Source organism: Plecotus auritus (genome assembly GCF_963455305.1).
Source record: "Plecotus auritus genome assembly, chromosome: 4".
Classification (NCBI taxonomy): domain Eukaryota; kingdom Metazoa; phylum Chordata; class Mammalia; order Chiroptera; family Vespertilionidae; genus Plecotus; species Plecotus auritus.
Window position 1 is genome coordinate 82,164,885 of NC_137775.1, and position 16,540 is coordinate 82,181,424.

General features: G+C 42.4%; 1 protein-coding gene across 1 annotated transcript in view; it reads left to right on the top strand.

Annotated features, from left to right (window-relative positions):
* CILK1 (ciliogenesis associated kinase 1) overlaps nt 1-16,540 on the top strand; it is a 33,082-nt gene that overhangs the window by 895 nt on the left and 15,647 nt on the right. Inside the window, exons 2-5 of the mRNA XM_080666432.1 lie at nt 253-307; nt 5,081-5,202; nt 6,882-6,961; nt 16,282-16,414. Of these exons, the coding sequence (XP_080522558.1) occupies nt 253-307; nt 5,081-5,202; nt 6,882-6,961; nt 16,282-16,414 (390 nt within the window). The remainder of the gene's footprint in view (nt 1-252; nt 308-5,080; nt 5,203-6,881; nt 6,962-16,281; nt 16,415-16,540) is intronic.

Consider the following 16,540-nt stretch of genomic DNA (forward strand, 5'->3'; position numbering starts at 1 on the left):
GGATCCCCTCCATGGCACAGTTAACTAATTAGTGATAAAGCAAGACACAGTCCAGGCCTCCTCTGCTGGGAAAATTGGTGATGTAGGATTGATTGCCAGATATTAAAATAAATGCTGTTTTGGATAGTATAATATTTGATAGGAATCAAAACCAATTTTAAGCACTATTCATTAGTTTCAGAATGAAAACATTAAAAAGAAAGTTTAGCCTGTGACTAGGAGTAAGCATACTATTTGTTTCTTCTCTTTTAGAATGAAAAGGAAGTTTTATTCCTGGGAGGAATGCATGAACCTTCGTGAGGTAAAGGTATGTATTAATACAATAGGGAATAATTTATGTATAGTTGATTAAAATAATGTTATATATGCTTACGTTTTTTTGTGTGGATATATTAATTCTCTTTGAATTGTTTCACTGATGCCCCAAAAAAGGGGGGAGGGATGCTAACATTATTCAGTTAATAGCTCAAGATAGAAGATTGCTATGCTATTAATGAGTGTATATATTGGTGTATTACTCTTAAGTTAATCACAGCTTTATTCAGATTTCAATAGTTTCCCACTAATGTTCTTTATCTCAAATTGTGATGAAAAACAAATAACATAAAATTTGCTATCTTACCAATTTGTAAGTGTATACAGTATGAAGTACATTCATATTGTTTACAACTATCATCACCATCTATCTCTAGAACTCATTTCATCTTGCACAACTGAAACTTTGTACCCATAAACAGCAAGTAACTCCCCATGACCTCTACCTTCTGTCTCTGAATTTGACTGCCCTTAGTACCTCAGGTAAGTGAAGTCATACAGTACAGGCAGACCTCGTTTTGTTGTGCTTCTCTGATTGTGCTTCACACATGTTGCCTTTTGTACAAATTGAAGGCAAGACCCTCTAACTCACTTCATGGCAGTACTCACTCATTGAGTTGGTTTAGACCCAATCCCTCAGTATCTCCGAGGTGTGCCTGTATTTATCTTTTTGTGACTGGTTTATTTCGTTTAGTATAAATGTCTTCAAGGCTCATCCTTCTTTTTTTTTTAATATATATTTTTATTGATTTTTTACAGAGAGGAAGGGAGAGGAATAGAGACTTAGAAACATCGATGAGAGAGAAATATCGATCAGCTGCCTCCCACACACTCCCCACTGGGTATGTGCCCGCAACCAAGGTACATGCCCTTGACCGGAATCGAACCTGCGACCCTTGAGTCCGCAGGCCGATGCTCTATCCACTGAGCCAAACCAGTTAGTCTTTTTAAAGACTGAATCGTATTTCATGGTATGGATATACCACATTTTGCTTATCCATTCGTCCATTGATGGACACTTGGGTTGCGCTCACTTTTTGGCGATGGTGAACCTTCCCATTTCTTTAAACTCTTCCTTTCCACTGGCTCCTTCTCTCCAGTCTCTAAATGTGCCTTCCATTCTCTCTAATCAGCCTCAGCCCTCTCTTCCCTTGAGCTTCCTCCCCTTTCCTTCCAAACAACACCTTATGCCATCATTTGTCACCTACCGTTGACTTTCCACTGAATTGAGTCTGGCATTTCCCTCTCTGTTATGGAAGCTGCTTATTGCCAAGTCCAGGATCATTTTCTCAGGCACTTTCTTGCCTGCAGGTTTGGGTGCTGTTGACCACTTCCTCTCCTCTCCCAGGGCGTGTGACTCTGTTTTTGCTTAGCTGTCCTACCTCTTTCTTGCCTTTCATCAGTTCTTCTGTGGGTCCACCTCTTAAATATCGGCGATTTCTCGCATTCTGTTCTTAGCAATTTTTTTCTTTGCTATGACACGCCTCCTGAGTAATGTCATTCAACCCCCTTGCTTCAGCAGTCTCATCAGATCTTTTACCTTTCTGATGCATTAGACCAGGGATTGACAAATGGCCCACGTTCTGATTTTGTAAGTAACATTTTGTTGGAACACAGCCATGCCCATTTGTTTGTATATTGTTTATGGCTGACTTCATGCTACAATGGCAACGGAGACCTCTCACCTAGAGATCCTAAAATACTTACTCTCTGTCCCATTGGAGGCGAGTTGGTCATCCCTGCTGCAGTGGATATCAGTGCCTAAATTTTCTAGAATGTCTGCAACCCCCAGTGCTCATATTTTCTGCCCTTTCTGTTCATTAACATTCACCCAGAAACCACAGCTCCTTGTAGGTGGCCTGTGTGATTCCACTTTCCTCATGTCTCATCCATCCTGTATGCTGCTACCTGAATGATCTCCGTGACATTCAGCTGCTCATACACTATCTACCATTTACTGAGAGGCTGTGATGGGCCAGGAAGCCCCTTAGGTGTCTTACTTCATCCCACAACTACCTGATGTAGAAAGTGTTAGGGTCTTGAGTTTGCTCAAGAGAACAGCTGAGACCCAGTCTCACTAACTGGCTTGAGGTAAACACACATGTAAGCCCCAAAGCTTGGTTTCCAACCCAGGTTTGTGTGAAGGTTTCAGTGGGTATCCACCTGGCATCCAAGCAATGTCTTCCCTGCCCACTTTTCCAGTTAAAGTCTTCCGGATGCACTTCCTTTAGAACCTAACTGGGGCCATTCCTATTTCTCAGAAACAGAATGCCACTCAATGCTCACACCCTTACCTGTGAGGGCTCCCCTCCTGACACACCCTTTCCTTCCCACTGAGTTGTCTAGGTGTTACTGTTCCTTAAAGTCACATTCAAATGATACTCATTGACTACTCGGGGTTTAATAATTACTCCTTCTTAAAACACCTCTGATGTTCCTTGTCTCTGTCATTAATACAGTCTTCTTAATTTTGTTACATGTATTTTGTCCTCTCTTCTGAATTAGATTGTTTGCCTCTGAAGGGCAGGCACCCCAAGATACCCTTGAGGCCCAGGTATTATACAGCAGGTCCTCAAGTAATGCCCTTTCCTTCAAGGTCTTTTTAGAACGCTGATATCAATTAGCCTAGGATACAGTTGATTTTGTTATACATTGTTATACACTGTTACACATTGCAGTTCCAAGAACCTATTGATGACGTTAAGTGAGTACTTACTGTAGTTTTGTTACTAGTTGGGAACCTTCATGCTTGGGGACAAACCGTCCCTATTCGGGCTGCTGACCCAGGTTCAATCTGCCTCTCTGCATTGATACAGCTGTCCTGCCCCTTCCTCTCCTTTGTAGACCTCTCCTGAGCCACAGTAAGATGCCTTCTTTCCAGAAATATTTCTCTGTAAAATGAGTCGCATGAAGTCCTCCACACAAAGTTAATTCTTTTTATGTTAAACTAATACATGCTTTAACTTGCTCATGAGCCTCGCTTAGAAACAAGAGCTTTGAGCCACTCAGCCTTGGTCCAGTAATTCATGCTCAAAACACACTTTAGAAGGTACCCTATTCCTTGCCTAGAATTCTCTTCTTGAAAAAAATTTTAAAACTTACTTCATTTTCCTCTGAACAAATTTGCTGCTCGTCCCCTGGACATCTCAGCCATTGTGTGGGAGGCACTGTAAGCAAGCAGGCAGAAGAGATGGCTGCAGTCTGCAAGAGCCCAGTGAATGCTGTTTACAAGTTAAGCAATGTTTGTTTTTGTTACTCATGGAGAATCAGGAATCCAACCCAAGTGAAAGAAGTCATCTGCCCGGTGGGGCCATTCTTGAAGGATCTGTCCATTTGGCCCGAACAGCTGAGTATTTCCTGTCAGAGAGGCATGTTGGCAGCAGCTCGCCTGGCCGGGAAGAGGCACCAGAGAGTCTTCCTTTGCTCTCATTCACTGGCCAGAGCCCCCTCTCTTCCCAGCTGCTTGAAATAACTTGATCTTATTGCACATTCCCAAGCTCTGGTCCCTGGGGTACCTTATCACTGAGTGTCCTTCCAGCTTTGAATATTCATGCTAACATTTCATCTTCAGGCATGGCGTTTGTTTTATAAGAGGGATGTCCTTTTAAAGAAATTCAAAGATAAAGAGGGCTTTGCAATGTGTTATTATTGGGCTCCCTTCTCTGTGAGGAAGTGGCTTTTTGAATGACAGGGCTCATCCCACTGGCCAGGGTGACCCCTCGAGGCTTCCTGGAAGGAGCCTGTCTATCAAATTCTAATCATCTAGTGAGCACACCAGTAGCTGGGTATCTCTGGCTGTCACACATGAATGGGATTGCTGCTCACCATTGACAGAACGAATGAGGCAAGCAAAAAATGGTTTATACGTGGCTGTACTCACGAGTGCGTTCCCTGAAGAGGAAACCTGCATGCACGCAAGACTGAATAATGAGGTCAGGCAGCATTTTCCAAGTCACCCTCTTGTTCCTTATGCCTCACTTATATTGCCTTTGCTGTTCTTGGAAGCAGAGATATTCCTCCCATATCACTTCAGAGTCTTTCCAAAGAGAATTCTCTTCCTTCTCCCTCTCCTTCAGAACTCACAGCGTAAGGAGCACTCTGTGTCCTCTGGACACGGATGAACCAGATGGGAGTTGACAGAATCAGGCTATCGGCCCCTGTTTGAACAATTTCTTGTTCATGATGTCTGCACACTGTCAACTGCTGATCTTGCCGCAAGGCGGCTGCCTTTTCCAATACAGGCACACCCCAGATATATTGAGGGTTCAGTTCCAGACCACCACAATAAAGCAAGCTGTAATCTTGTTTGCTGGTGGATGGTCTTGCCTTCAATTTGTAAAAAACGAAACACAACACAACATCTGTGAAGCACAATATAGTGAAGTGCAATACAACGAGGCTTGCCTGTGCTAGAACAGTCAAAGCCTCATCTTCCATTAGATTCCTCTCTCCACCTCCCAGGAATGAGTTCTGTTATCTGGAGGAACACACCTCAGGTAGCCCTGGCCCACTGCCTGGTGCTGGCGGCACCAGAAATACCAGTTAAGGCCATACATTTACCGTTCGGTCAGTTAATCAAGATAGTTTTTCCATGTACAGTTGCTATGGATTTCATTGACATATCATTTATGAAATTGTTGTTAAAATATGAATTGTGGTCTTTCTGTGGTTGTAGAATTGGGTGTTTCTTCCTAAGTCTACATGGGGTTACTTTTCTTTTTCAACAATAGAACCTCTCTTTTTGTTTTTCTTCCTCGTCTTTCAGTCTTTAAAGAAGCTCAACCATGCCAATATAGTAAAATTAAAAGAAGTTATCAGGGAGAACGATCATCTTTATTTTATCTTTGAGTACATGCAGGAAAATCTCTACCAGCTCATTAAAGAAAGGTACGATTTGGTTTTCATGATCTTAGAAATAACTACTGCAAAGTGGACGTGTTTTCTTTCTGCTTTTGTGGTTTTTATCAGTCATGTTCCTTAGGCTGTGCTGCTTAAAGCTGCCTGTTAGAGGCCAGACCTCCATTCTACTTTGGAGGCCTTGCGGTGGCATCATAGAAACTAGTTTCAATGAAGCTGCTGTCATGTTTTAATGGCTTATTCACCCAAAGAAGCTCAGACATGTAACAGACATTCTGCAGTTCTCCATTACCACAAGGACATGTGGGCAGAGCAACTGCAAGTCAAGGTGTAAAAGCTTCATTCACTTTGAGACCTCCATCAAAAACTTCTGGGATCATTTCCATTCCTTTCTCACCTCAGTGCTTAGGGGCTTGTGCACGGGGCAGAGAAGACTAATAAAAAATTTACCTGCTGTGGTAATTAGGAACTTTAAAAGTGAGCCATGTAGAAGCTCTTGGGCACATTTTCTTGGTGGCAGATGAAAGCCATTCACAGAATCCCTCTGAGTGGTTACAGCGGACAAGGATTGTCTTTATTGAAAATCATAGCAAAGAAGATGCATAGTTTGCCCAACCAGGAGGAAAATGTTACTCTCTACTACATGTCATAAAGCCTCAAATTTTCCCCATTAAAATTTTTTAAAGTTTTAGTTTATATTAAGGAGAGAGGAGATTTTTATATGTTACACTAGAGGCCCGGTGCACGAAATGATAATTTCTTTTTGCAAAGTTATCTCAGCCCATAATTAAGTTTTGATATTTTACTTATTTGTTTTTAATTTTTTATATTCAACTCTTATTTATAACTAGAGGCCCGGTGTATGAAATTCGTGCATGGGGGGAGGTGTCCCTCAGCCCAGCCTGCACCCTCTCCAATCTTGGACCACTTGAGGGATGTCTGACTGCCCGTTTAGGCCCGATATCAGTGGGCCTAAACGGGCAGTTGGACATCCCTCTCACAATCCAGGACTGCTGGCTCCCAACTGCTCACCTGCCTGATTGCCCCTAACCGCTTCTGCCTGCCAGCCTGATCACCCCCTAACCACTTCCCTGCCAGCCTGATCAACACCTAACTGTTCCCCTGCCGGCCCGATTGCCTCTAACTGCCCTCCCTTGACAGCCTGGTCGCCCCTAACTGCCCTCCCCTGCCAGCCTGGTCACCCCCAACTGCCCTCCACTGCTGGCCTGGTTGCCCCCAACTGCCCTCCCCTGCTGGCCCGGTCACCCCTAACTTCCCTCCCTTGCCAGCCTGGTTGCTCCTAACTGCCCTCCCCTGCCAGCCCAGTCACCCCTAACTGCCCTCCCCTGCAGGCCTGATCGCCCATAACTGCCTTCCACTGCTGGCCATCTTGTGTCCACATGGGGTGGCCATCTTGTGTGTTGGAGTGATGGTCAATTTGCATATTACCTCTTTATTATACAGGATTAGCAGGAATTTTGTTGGGGAGTTTACTATAAAATATTTTATCATTGCTTCTTTGTAACATAATTAAATATATTTGGTGTGTTTGGGCAAATGGTTGTTTTTCTTTGCTCTGTATTTTCAAAGGATCTGGTCAAATTAGCACGTGAGCAAATGTTTTCACAAGTTCTTACTATATAATCAAGATGAACCCCATTTTTATTTGTAAATCTAGATTTATAACTTTTTCCCTCTGCTCCATACAGAAATAAGTTGTTTCCTGAGTCTGCTATAAGGAACATCATGTTTCAGATACTGCAAGGACTTGCATTTATTCACAAACACGGTAGGTGATTTGGATTATTGTTCTTCTGAATAGCAGTGAAGTATTGTCATCAGGTGGGTGCAGGAAGCATCCGTGTATCTTGCAATTGACTCCCGGAAAAGGTTGAAGAGTTGAGAGGTTGACAATGGATTTTGGAATACGTTATCTTCCATTACTTGATTTCTGAATATCCCTCATTATTTCTCACGTCCGCGTATTCTTCTTTGGGCTTTAACGTTAAGCTTGTTAGTTATAGATCTAAAATCATTCCTGACTTAAGTGGTGTATTAATGAGAAACCAAGATTAGAATTCAGGGAAATGTCACATATTATGTTTAACCCACTAACTAACACTGATTTACTGTGGCTTCTCGTTTTCCTAATGTATTTATATTTTAGTTTGTTCAAAGGGGTTCAAAAATAGTCTAACAAGGTTTATGCAACACAGGAAAATTAAATGAATTAAAAATTAGCAAAGAAAGAAAAAGGCAGAGGCCGAGCAAGCTACAGTATAGCTATAGCCAGGGGGTGAGGTTAATCCACAAAATGCATCTCGACCTGTTTTACTTAAGTAGAAGGAACAGGCTACAGATTTGATTCTGAGCTTGCCTTCTGACAATGAGAAATGTGAAACATGACAGATTACAAACTACATGGTTTCCCTGAGGTAAAAACAGTCCGTTTGCCCAAGAGAAGCAGACTATTCTTGGTACTGAGACCAGGGAGGTTCTCTTATGTGTCCTTGTAGAAGAAATAATATGTAACATGACTTCATGGTAAACACAGTGACATGGGGAAGATTCATGTCACATCCCTCAATACAGGCCAATTATATCACCTGATCAGAGAAAACAGTTCTACTGAGGCCCAGGATAATTCCCTCTAGGGATGGTGTGGTTAGTCCGAGGAAAGAGAGTGTTTAGAATAATGGATGGTGCATATTCTTTAGGAAAGCCTTTATCACTTTTGTCCTTCTTAGCTGAGCTTTTGAAAGATAATGAGTTTGAGGTTTTATTTTCCAGCAAGTATCTGGGGCATTACTAGTCTTTGTTACTAGCTGCATGCGGCCCACCTGGGATGGATCGATACCTCCTCGTGAACACAGAGCCGTGGGAGGACATGTGTACCAGTAGAGCCAGGAGATACTTCAGGAGGTCATTTGAGGTCTCTTTAATATATAGACAGATGGGCTAAGCAGCTGATCTTGCACAGGTAGAAATCTGTCCACTCCCAGTGTAAGGATATCATTGCCATTGCAAATATTGCACCAACAAATGAATTTCCTAGTAAGGAAAAAGGGTGGAAACCCTTTGATAATACCGTCAGTTCAGATTTGACACAGATTGGTAGTGAGTAGAAAAAAAACCTCATGCCACCATCCACCAGCCTGTTCTTTAACCCCTGAGTAGCCTCTCACAGTTAGAGACTAAATAAAACACAAACAACAGACAGGCTGTCTGTACAAATCCTTGTCAGCCTCAGGCACATGCTGAATAAACAGTGAGTAACTGCAAGACTGAGTCAAATTGTGAACCAGTTCTAGTAAAAAGTTTTTAGTAAAAGGTATGTCTGATTCTGCTGACATTGATAGAGCTAGCACTTTAGCCTGTATTCACCAGAATTCACAAGGCATAGTATCAATTTGCAAAACACGAAACATTTATAGTAAGACATTAGGGACAAATAGAGGGGAAAGAGTCACTTACTAGGTTTAAGAGCCCAGGAAAAAGAAATGATAAGAAATCAAAGAAAAGAAAACAAAGAGATTCTCAAAAGAATGGTCAACCAAAATGTCTTCAAATTGGGACCAGTGATGGCATCTCAGTTGCTCGGACTCCTTGCTCAGTGCTGGAAACTGAGTGGGGACCTAAAAGAAAGTTAAATTCTTTAGCTTTCTCTTCTTTTGCTGCTTTTATGAGACTCAGATATTTGTTTCCAGAAAGAGCATGTAGCCTTTTATCCAGGTCTCTATCTAACCCATCAAATGAATACATGCATATACCCTCATACATGTGCATACACGTCTACATGTACACATACCCACATGTGCATGTATCTACATATACACCCCTCCCTACACACACACATACACACACAATACATATATACATATATACATATCTAATAATCTAGCATCCATATACTATTGTATCAAAGCAGTTCTTTGGAACTCCACACTATCAGTTTCGCTTACACGCCTTAGACTTGTTACAAGTCCCAATGCACAAAGCTTTGCAAATATTAGCACATTGAATTCTGCGAATTAACCCTACGAGGTAGATGCTGTTATTGCCCCATTTTACAGATGAGGAAAGTGAGGCACAGAGAGGTTAAATAATTTGCCATCCAGTACACAGAATTGGGATTTGAAATCGGATTGTGTATGAGAAGCAGGGTTTATTGAGGTCAAACCACCTTTACTTTATAACCCCAGCACCGTTGCTATGAGCAGAGTTTCTTGACACTTGCCCCAGCTGTTAAGTGCCCAGTTCTAGGTGTAACTTACTAACTTTTCACCTGTCACTTTATTTCCATGCCAGTTACTCAGGTAGAAAGGATAGCTGGTATCTGTTCCTTCCAAAGAGGTCTAGAGAGCTTTCAAGACCTGTCGCAGGCCCCACTGCAATGAAGTGGAAGAGCAGAGATCAGCTCAGATACCTGTGTCCATTGGCCACACTTCACTAGACAAACGTATCTTCCCAGCAAACAAGAGAGTAAGAGGTTAAGAAAATAGTGATAATAATTGTAGGTAGATATTAATTTTACAGGTCCTACCTCATTTTCATTGATAAATAATTTCTGGAAACTTTTTAATGCTATGTATATGGTATCAACTTGACTTTGATTAAGTGCACATGTAACTCCATATTATTTCTTTTCTCCAGTAATGGAAAGAAAAATCACCTAAAGCACTTCACAGTGAGTCTTAGGCTCCTCCCTGTTGCTCGTTCTCACTGTGAGAAGGCGCGTTCTGTCCATGGGGAGCAGACTCCTCTGAGAGGGGAGAGGCGCCCTGCGGGTAGTCAGTTGCTATGGCCATAGTCCATGTCACCGAGCCCTTTCCCCAGGGAACGAAGACACCATCCTGCTTGGGGCTGATTGAGCAGTGCCAAAGCACATGCACTTTGCGGAAATTAAAAAATTAATGCACACTGTGTTTCTTCCTTAACCTGCCCTTGCAAATATGCAGGTCACACTCATCCATGCCAGTAATCAGAAATGCACAGCTGGCTTGAGAACAGTGTTTTGCCCCAAGAAGTGGCTCTCTGCTTCCGTGTTTCACCACTGTCTTCCTGTGCATGACCTTGAGTCAGCCCTTGGCCTTTCTGTGTGTTGCTGGCCTCGTGGCCTTCTTTATAAAAACATTGTAGGTTTCAACTCGGTAATATCTGTGAAACTACACCTCCCGTTGCAGGAAGGTGTGCTACATGAATTCATAGTGTTTAAGTATTCTCTGGTTATTTCCCTATGTTCGTATCAGGATCATCATTAACAGGATGTGGCAGAGGGGAGAAAGCCTTCTTTGTGGCTGTGTGGTTTCCTTGCCCCAGGGTTCTTAATGAAAAGTAAGCACAACACATTTTCTGCCGGGATGAAAGAGGAAATTCCTCTGTTATTCGATTGGCGCAGGGCACCCTGAAATTAGATTGAAGGGCTGATCCTGAATTATGAAAGCCAAACAGTTTTGAACAGGAAGGGTTATCTTAACAGCACTTTGCTGTTGCATGACCCCTGAATGACCCAGCTCTAAGGGTTTGCATTGTGAATCAGAAGTGCAGAGGGAGAAGCGGACTCTTGTTACAAGTCCCAAAGCACGCATCCGCAGAGCGTGGACCCAGCCAGGAATCAGAGCAGAGCTAGCACCGACTCCTCACAGGTGGTGGCACATCACTACCCTCACAGCCTTGATTCTTTGCATCTACAAAAATGGAGCTGTGTCTGCCTGTTCACTTTACCAGGTTGCTGGGAAGAGAAAAATGATAGGATTCATTCTACTAATACCAACAAGCTCTTGCAAGGTGCCGACGTGCTAAGTGCTGCTCTAAAAGCTGTGCAAATGTTAACACATTGAATCCTGCAAAAAAAACCCCGCAGGTAGATGCTGTTATTCTTCCCTCATCTGAGGGAAGTGAGGCACAGAGAGGTTAAGTGATTTGCCAGACAGTAAACAGAATTGGAACTTGGAATCGGGCAATCTGATTGGTCTGCACAATTTACCACTATGCAGTATTCCCTCTCATGTGGTAATGCTTTATTAAAATAGAGATGAAAAGTAAATGTACATGACAGGAGGGCCTTTTACTTTTAATTACCAAGGAATAGAATGCATGGGCATAAAGCTAATAATAGCTCTTGCCATTATTCAGTAATGAAAAGAACAGAGGGCTAGATTCTACAGACATATTCATGAATGTTCCTAGTTATAAAGGCTTATTCTCGAATACAGTATAACAGACAACATATGTCAACTGACAGATACAATTTTCACCAGCCAATTTTAAGGGTCTGTTTGCAATTAATTTTTTTCCCCTAGCCATTTTCCCTCTGATTATTTATTTGGGGCCTGAAGTATGATCCATAGAAAAGAAAGTTGCTTAGAGGGACATATGGGGAACCAGAATCTTCACTCTCCTCATTTCATTAGTGCACATGTTCTCTGTGGAAGTAGAAGTGAAGAGGGAGAGGATAAAGCTGGACTGGCGGGAGGAGATAGTGCGTGTTTACAGGAGCATGACCAGCATGGAAGCAAGGAGTGCGAGAATACTTGTATCTGAGCACAGGTCGATGTGGGGGGATGCACAGGAGAAGATGCAAGTGTGTTGAGGTGGGTGTTATAGATGGTGGCAGTGGAGCTTGGGGACTGGAGAACAAATGACTCATAAATGCCACGAAAGTTTAGAAATAATAATTTAGCCCAACAAGAGGAGAAAGGGGGAGTTAAGAGGAAAAGCAGCATTAATCTGGACCTGAAAAGACTAGAACCACAAGCCTAGATTAGCTGTGTGGGCTGAGAGGGACAGAGTGGAGCTCCGTAGTATAACAGCTGTGGCACCTTTCTTGGTAGGATTGTGAATGATTCACCCACCCACCATGACTCACCTTTCCCATCTGTGCAGTCAGAAAACAATGTCTGCCATTTCTTTTCTCATTGAGGTGTTTGGTTTTTGTTGTTGTTAATCCACACCCGAGTATATTTTTTGCATTGACTTTTAGAGAGAGTGGAAGGGAAAGGGTAGAGGGAGAGAGAGAAACATCAATGTGAGCAAGACACATTGATTGGTTACCTCCCACATGCACCCCCACTTGGGCGGGAATTAAACCCTTGACCCTTCAGTGCATGGGCCTACGCTAACCACTGAGCTGCTGGCCAGAGCTCATTGGTGTGGTTTTAATTCTCTGAGTTTTTTGGAAGAGAGACCATGGTCTCATGGTTCATATATCTCCAGGGGCCATGGGAGTCTTCCTAGATGCACTGACAAAAGGTCACTCTCTAATAACTGCTTGTGCATTTTCACATTCTTAAGTCAGTTCCAAGATGGGAGCATGCCGTCAGGCCTTCTGGGAGCTGGATGGTGCTCTGAAGAATAGAGGGTCCAAACACAGTGACTCAGTCTCAGAACAGACCTCGCCCACTCTGGTGGGCGCTGATCATCTTTATTTAATTAGGCTGAGCAGAGGCCATCCAAATTTGCCCACATCCGAAATCCTTTCTTTCATTTTAAAGGCCATTTTTTACTAACACTGAATTACTGTTTGAATTTGAATCAGCCTCAAGTTTGGTTCTTCCTATAATTTAGGTTTAATTTACTCTTAATTTGGTTAGGAAACTTAAGGAAGGCCATTAGGTATATATTGGTATAATGTTAGGATAAAGAATGAAACAATGGAATATATATAGATATAGATATATAGATATAAATATATGTATCTATATCTACATATCTATCTATCTATCTATATCTATCTATCTATCTATCTATCTATCTATCTATCTATCTATACTACCTTTCTATACCCACATATGCATATAAACACTCAAAGCTCTAAACATACATGTACTACATATACATATGCTGTACAAATAGAAAATTTGCTATGCCAGTCTCTGGTCTAATCCAGGTCTAACTGCTTTGATCTTCTCAATGCCTTGGATTATGTAAAATAAAAGCAGCTCATTAGTGGAAGGAAGCACTTCCTCTTCTCCCCTGTGGCCCCCTTGAATGTATGCGATCACTTCTGTACCTTCAGCCCTTCTACGCGGACTGGGTTCCTGGCTCTGTAATTAAATTCACTTGGTCCATCTTAGCCAGCCATTCACCTTACAGACCCATCATTATGTCATAACACTAACCACCTGGAACTTGACCTCGTACTGAGCTCTGGTGTCTCCAGAATGATGAACCGAGAGGAGTATCCTTTTATGAAAACACTGTTGCTTCTGTGATACAGGACATCTAGTGCGGTTTTCACATGTAACTACGTTACAGCCACCCAGCTCTTCCTTTAGAACAGAGAGGGGTTTTAGAAAACGACCTTGACTAGTAGATTCTGTCCTGCTGGAACGCTCTCTGTGATGAGAACTTCCCACTCTGAGCCCTTAGTGTCTCCCGCACTGCGTCAGGGTCATTGCTCTTCTCTCTCAGTTCTCAGATGCTATCTATCTTGTGAGGTTTCCTTCCTCCCACCTTCCCAACAGCCCTGGTCTGCTCTCTGTTGCCCCTCCCTACTTGACCCAGGTATACTTGTCATCATTTGTCTTCACGTTCCCTACAAATCTATTCAAGTCCTGGGTCAATCAGTAAGAATATATTATGAAAACACCATGCTCCTGCCACTGCATTAGACATCCAGAAGAAATAAAACTGTGTCCTCTACCCTTAACGTGCTACATCTAATTACTGAGAGATGGTTAACATGCCTGAAAACAATAGCACTCTGCTCAAGTTTACTGGGGAGGGCCTATTATGTCTACCAAAGCAAAAACCATGTCCATTTGGATTTTGCTTCTGAATCCATGGAGCCTAACCCAGTGCCTGGCATGGAGTGGGCCCTCCTTGAATAGCTATTGGTAGAATGAATGAATGAATGAATGAATGAGTGAATGCTAATATATTAGAATGGCTTCATGGAGGAAGGGAAAGTTAAAGCAGATCTTAAAGCATGACAAAGATTGGAATTGGTATAGTCAAAAAGTAAAAGGGTACAACATTGTTAAAGGAAATAAATACAATGAACCTAAAAAAAAGGAGGAATTTTACCTGTTTGGAACACACTTGAAACATATTGGTGGTAAATATTGGAAAATAATTTTGTCTCTTTCGACAGACTGAAAGGAGTTTCAGGCTTGTTAAATAATTTTAAAAGGTGCCATGGAATGTTTTGTTGTGTGTGTTTGTGGATGGACAGTGACAGAACAGTGTTTGAATTGTCAGGAAGAGTGGGAATCCAGCAAGCTGGAGTGAGGACGGCCTGCTACAAAGGGGTAGTGCAGGGATAGGCTGCAAAAGGTAGGATTTGGGAGGGGCCAATGAGTAAGGGCACAGGGGACACATATGAGGGATTTTGATGAGAAATGTGACCGTTAGCATCCAACCTAACTACAAGGTATCTGGGTATCTTATCAAAGGTTCAAGAAGGAGAGAGAGTTTGGGACAGGCTGATGTGGGGATGACAGAGATATTCAGCTGCAATCATGAGAGACATAGGTCTAGCAAAGGGTAGAGGAGGACATTAGAGATGTGCATTACCAGCAGAGAGGTGGTTGAGGAATAGTGTAGATCTTCAGTGATGGCTATTAATTTCTCCCATAATGCGCTAGTTGGATCCTAACTTTCACAACCTTGATAATGATAGCACATAACAAATAACACTGTGAGCAGCATTAACGGAGTTGTATTTCCAGTTTGGGTGTTCCATTGAGATTAAGATGTCTATGTCAGCAATGCTCTCTGTAAGTGGGGGGTTCTGGGTTTTCAGAGGCATATACTGCTGATCAGTGGGTGTCTGAGTGTGCCTGGAAGGTTGGCATGTTGAGTGTCTGCTGCATGTAACCCCAAAGCTTTGATAAAGCTGAGGCCGACTTCCCATTCGATCAGTTAGCTTTGCCTTTCAAGATATGAACTGCACTTCTACTTCTTCATTAGGCAAAGTAGTATTTAATATTTAAACATCTGTGACAGCAGAATCTCAGCTATGTGTAAGTCCTATTCATAAATCCCTTGTTTCTTGAACAAAAATTGTAATTGTGTTTCTGCTGTGGTATAAACTCTTAGTACCCATAAGACTCGTCTTTTGAAATGACATTTTTTCCTTGAATGACAATTTCTTTTGGCAAAGTTATCTCACCCCATAATTAAGTTTTGATATTTTACTTATTTATTTTTAATTTTTTATATTCAAATTTATTTATAACTAGAGGCCCGGTGCACGAAATTTGTGCACGGGGCGGGGGGGGGGGGGCGTGTCCCTCAGCCCAGCCTGCACCCTCTCCAATCTGGGACATCCCTCTCACAATCCAGGACTGCTGGCTCCCAACTTCTTGCCTGCTTGCCTTCCTGATTGTCCCTAACCGCTTCTGCCTGCCAGCCTGATCACCCCCTAACCACTCCCCTGCCAGCCTGATTGATGCCTAACTGCTCCCCTGCCAGCCGATTGCCCCTGACTGCCCTCTCCTGCAGGCTTGATTGCCCCCAACTGCCTTCCCTTGCAGGCCTGGTCCCTTCCAACTGCCCTCCCTTGCTGGCCATCTTGTGTCCACATGGGGGCAGCCATCTTTGACCACATGGGGGCAGCCATCTTGTGTGTTGGAGTGACAGTCAATTTGCATATTACTCTTTTATTAGATAGGCTAGTGAAAAATGAAAAAAACCCAGCTTAAATGCTCAAATAGAAGAATTGGTATGCCAGAGATAATTTATCCAAATGATGATATTATGCAGCTATTAAGTCTTTTTAAAAAATAAGAAAACAAGGAATGAAATGAGAATTGGATACAGAAACTAGGGAAGAAGTCTTTGAAGATTTTTTTGGTCAGATTTATAGAAGTATAAATTGCATACATAAAATTTTTGATGTTTTAGAATAAGTTTTCTCTCTTGGAAAAGAAAGTATGACTGATGATCAACTTTGGAATAATTTTACATCTTGAATTCATCAAAGGGAAATGAATGAAGTCCTTTGAGAGGTCCGAAGGACTCTATCAGTGGGATGGATGTATAAAGCCTTCAGTGTCATACCTGAATTATAATTCAAACTATGGCAGTTATGGAAAGAGCGATACAGCTGGGAAGAGTAACGCAGAGGCCAGCTTGCATTTGGATTCCTTCTCCGCTTTCTCTCAGGCTTCTTCCATCGGGACTTAAAGCCTGAGAACCTGCTCTGCATGGGACCAGATCTTGTGAAAATTGCAGACTTTGGATTGGCCCGGGAAATCCGATCCAGACCTCCATACACAGATTACGTATCTACCAGATGGTGAATGCCATTTTCTTCAAAAGTATTTGATTACATTTCTTTAAAAATATGTCATTATACTGAGGGTGCTATTCATGTCACAAACATCAACTTTTCACTAGGAGAAACAGTGCAGTTTAAAACATA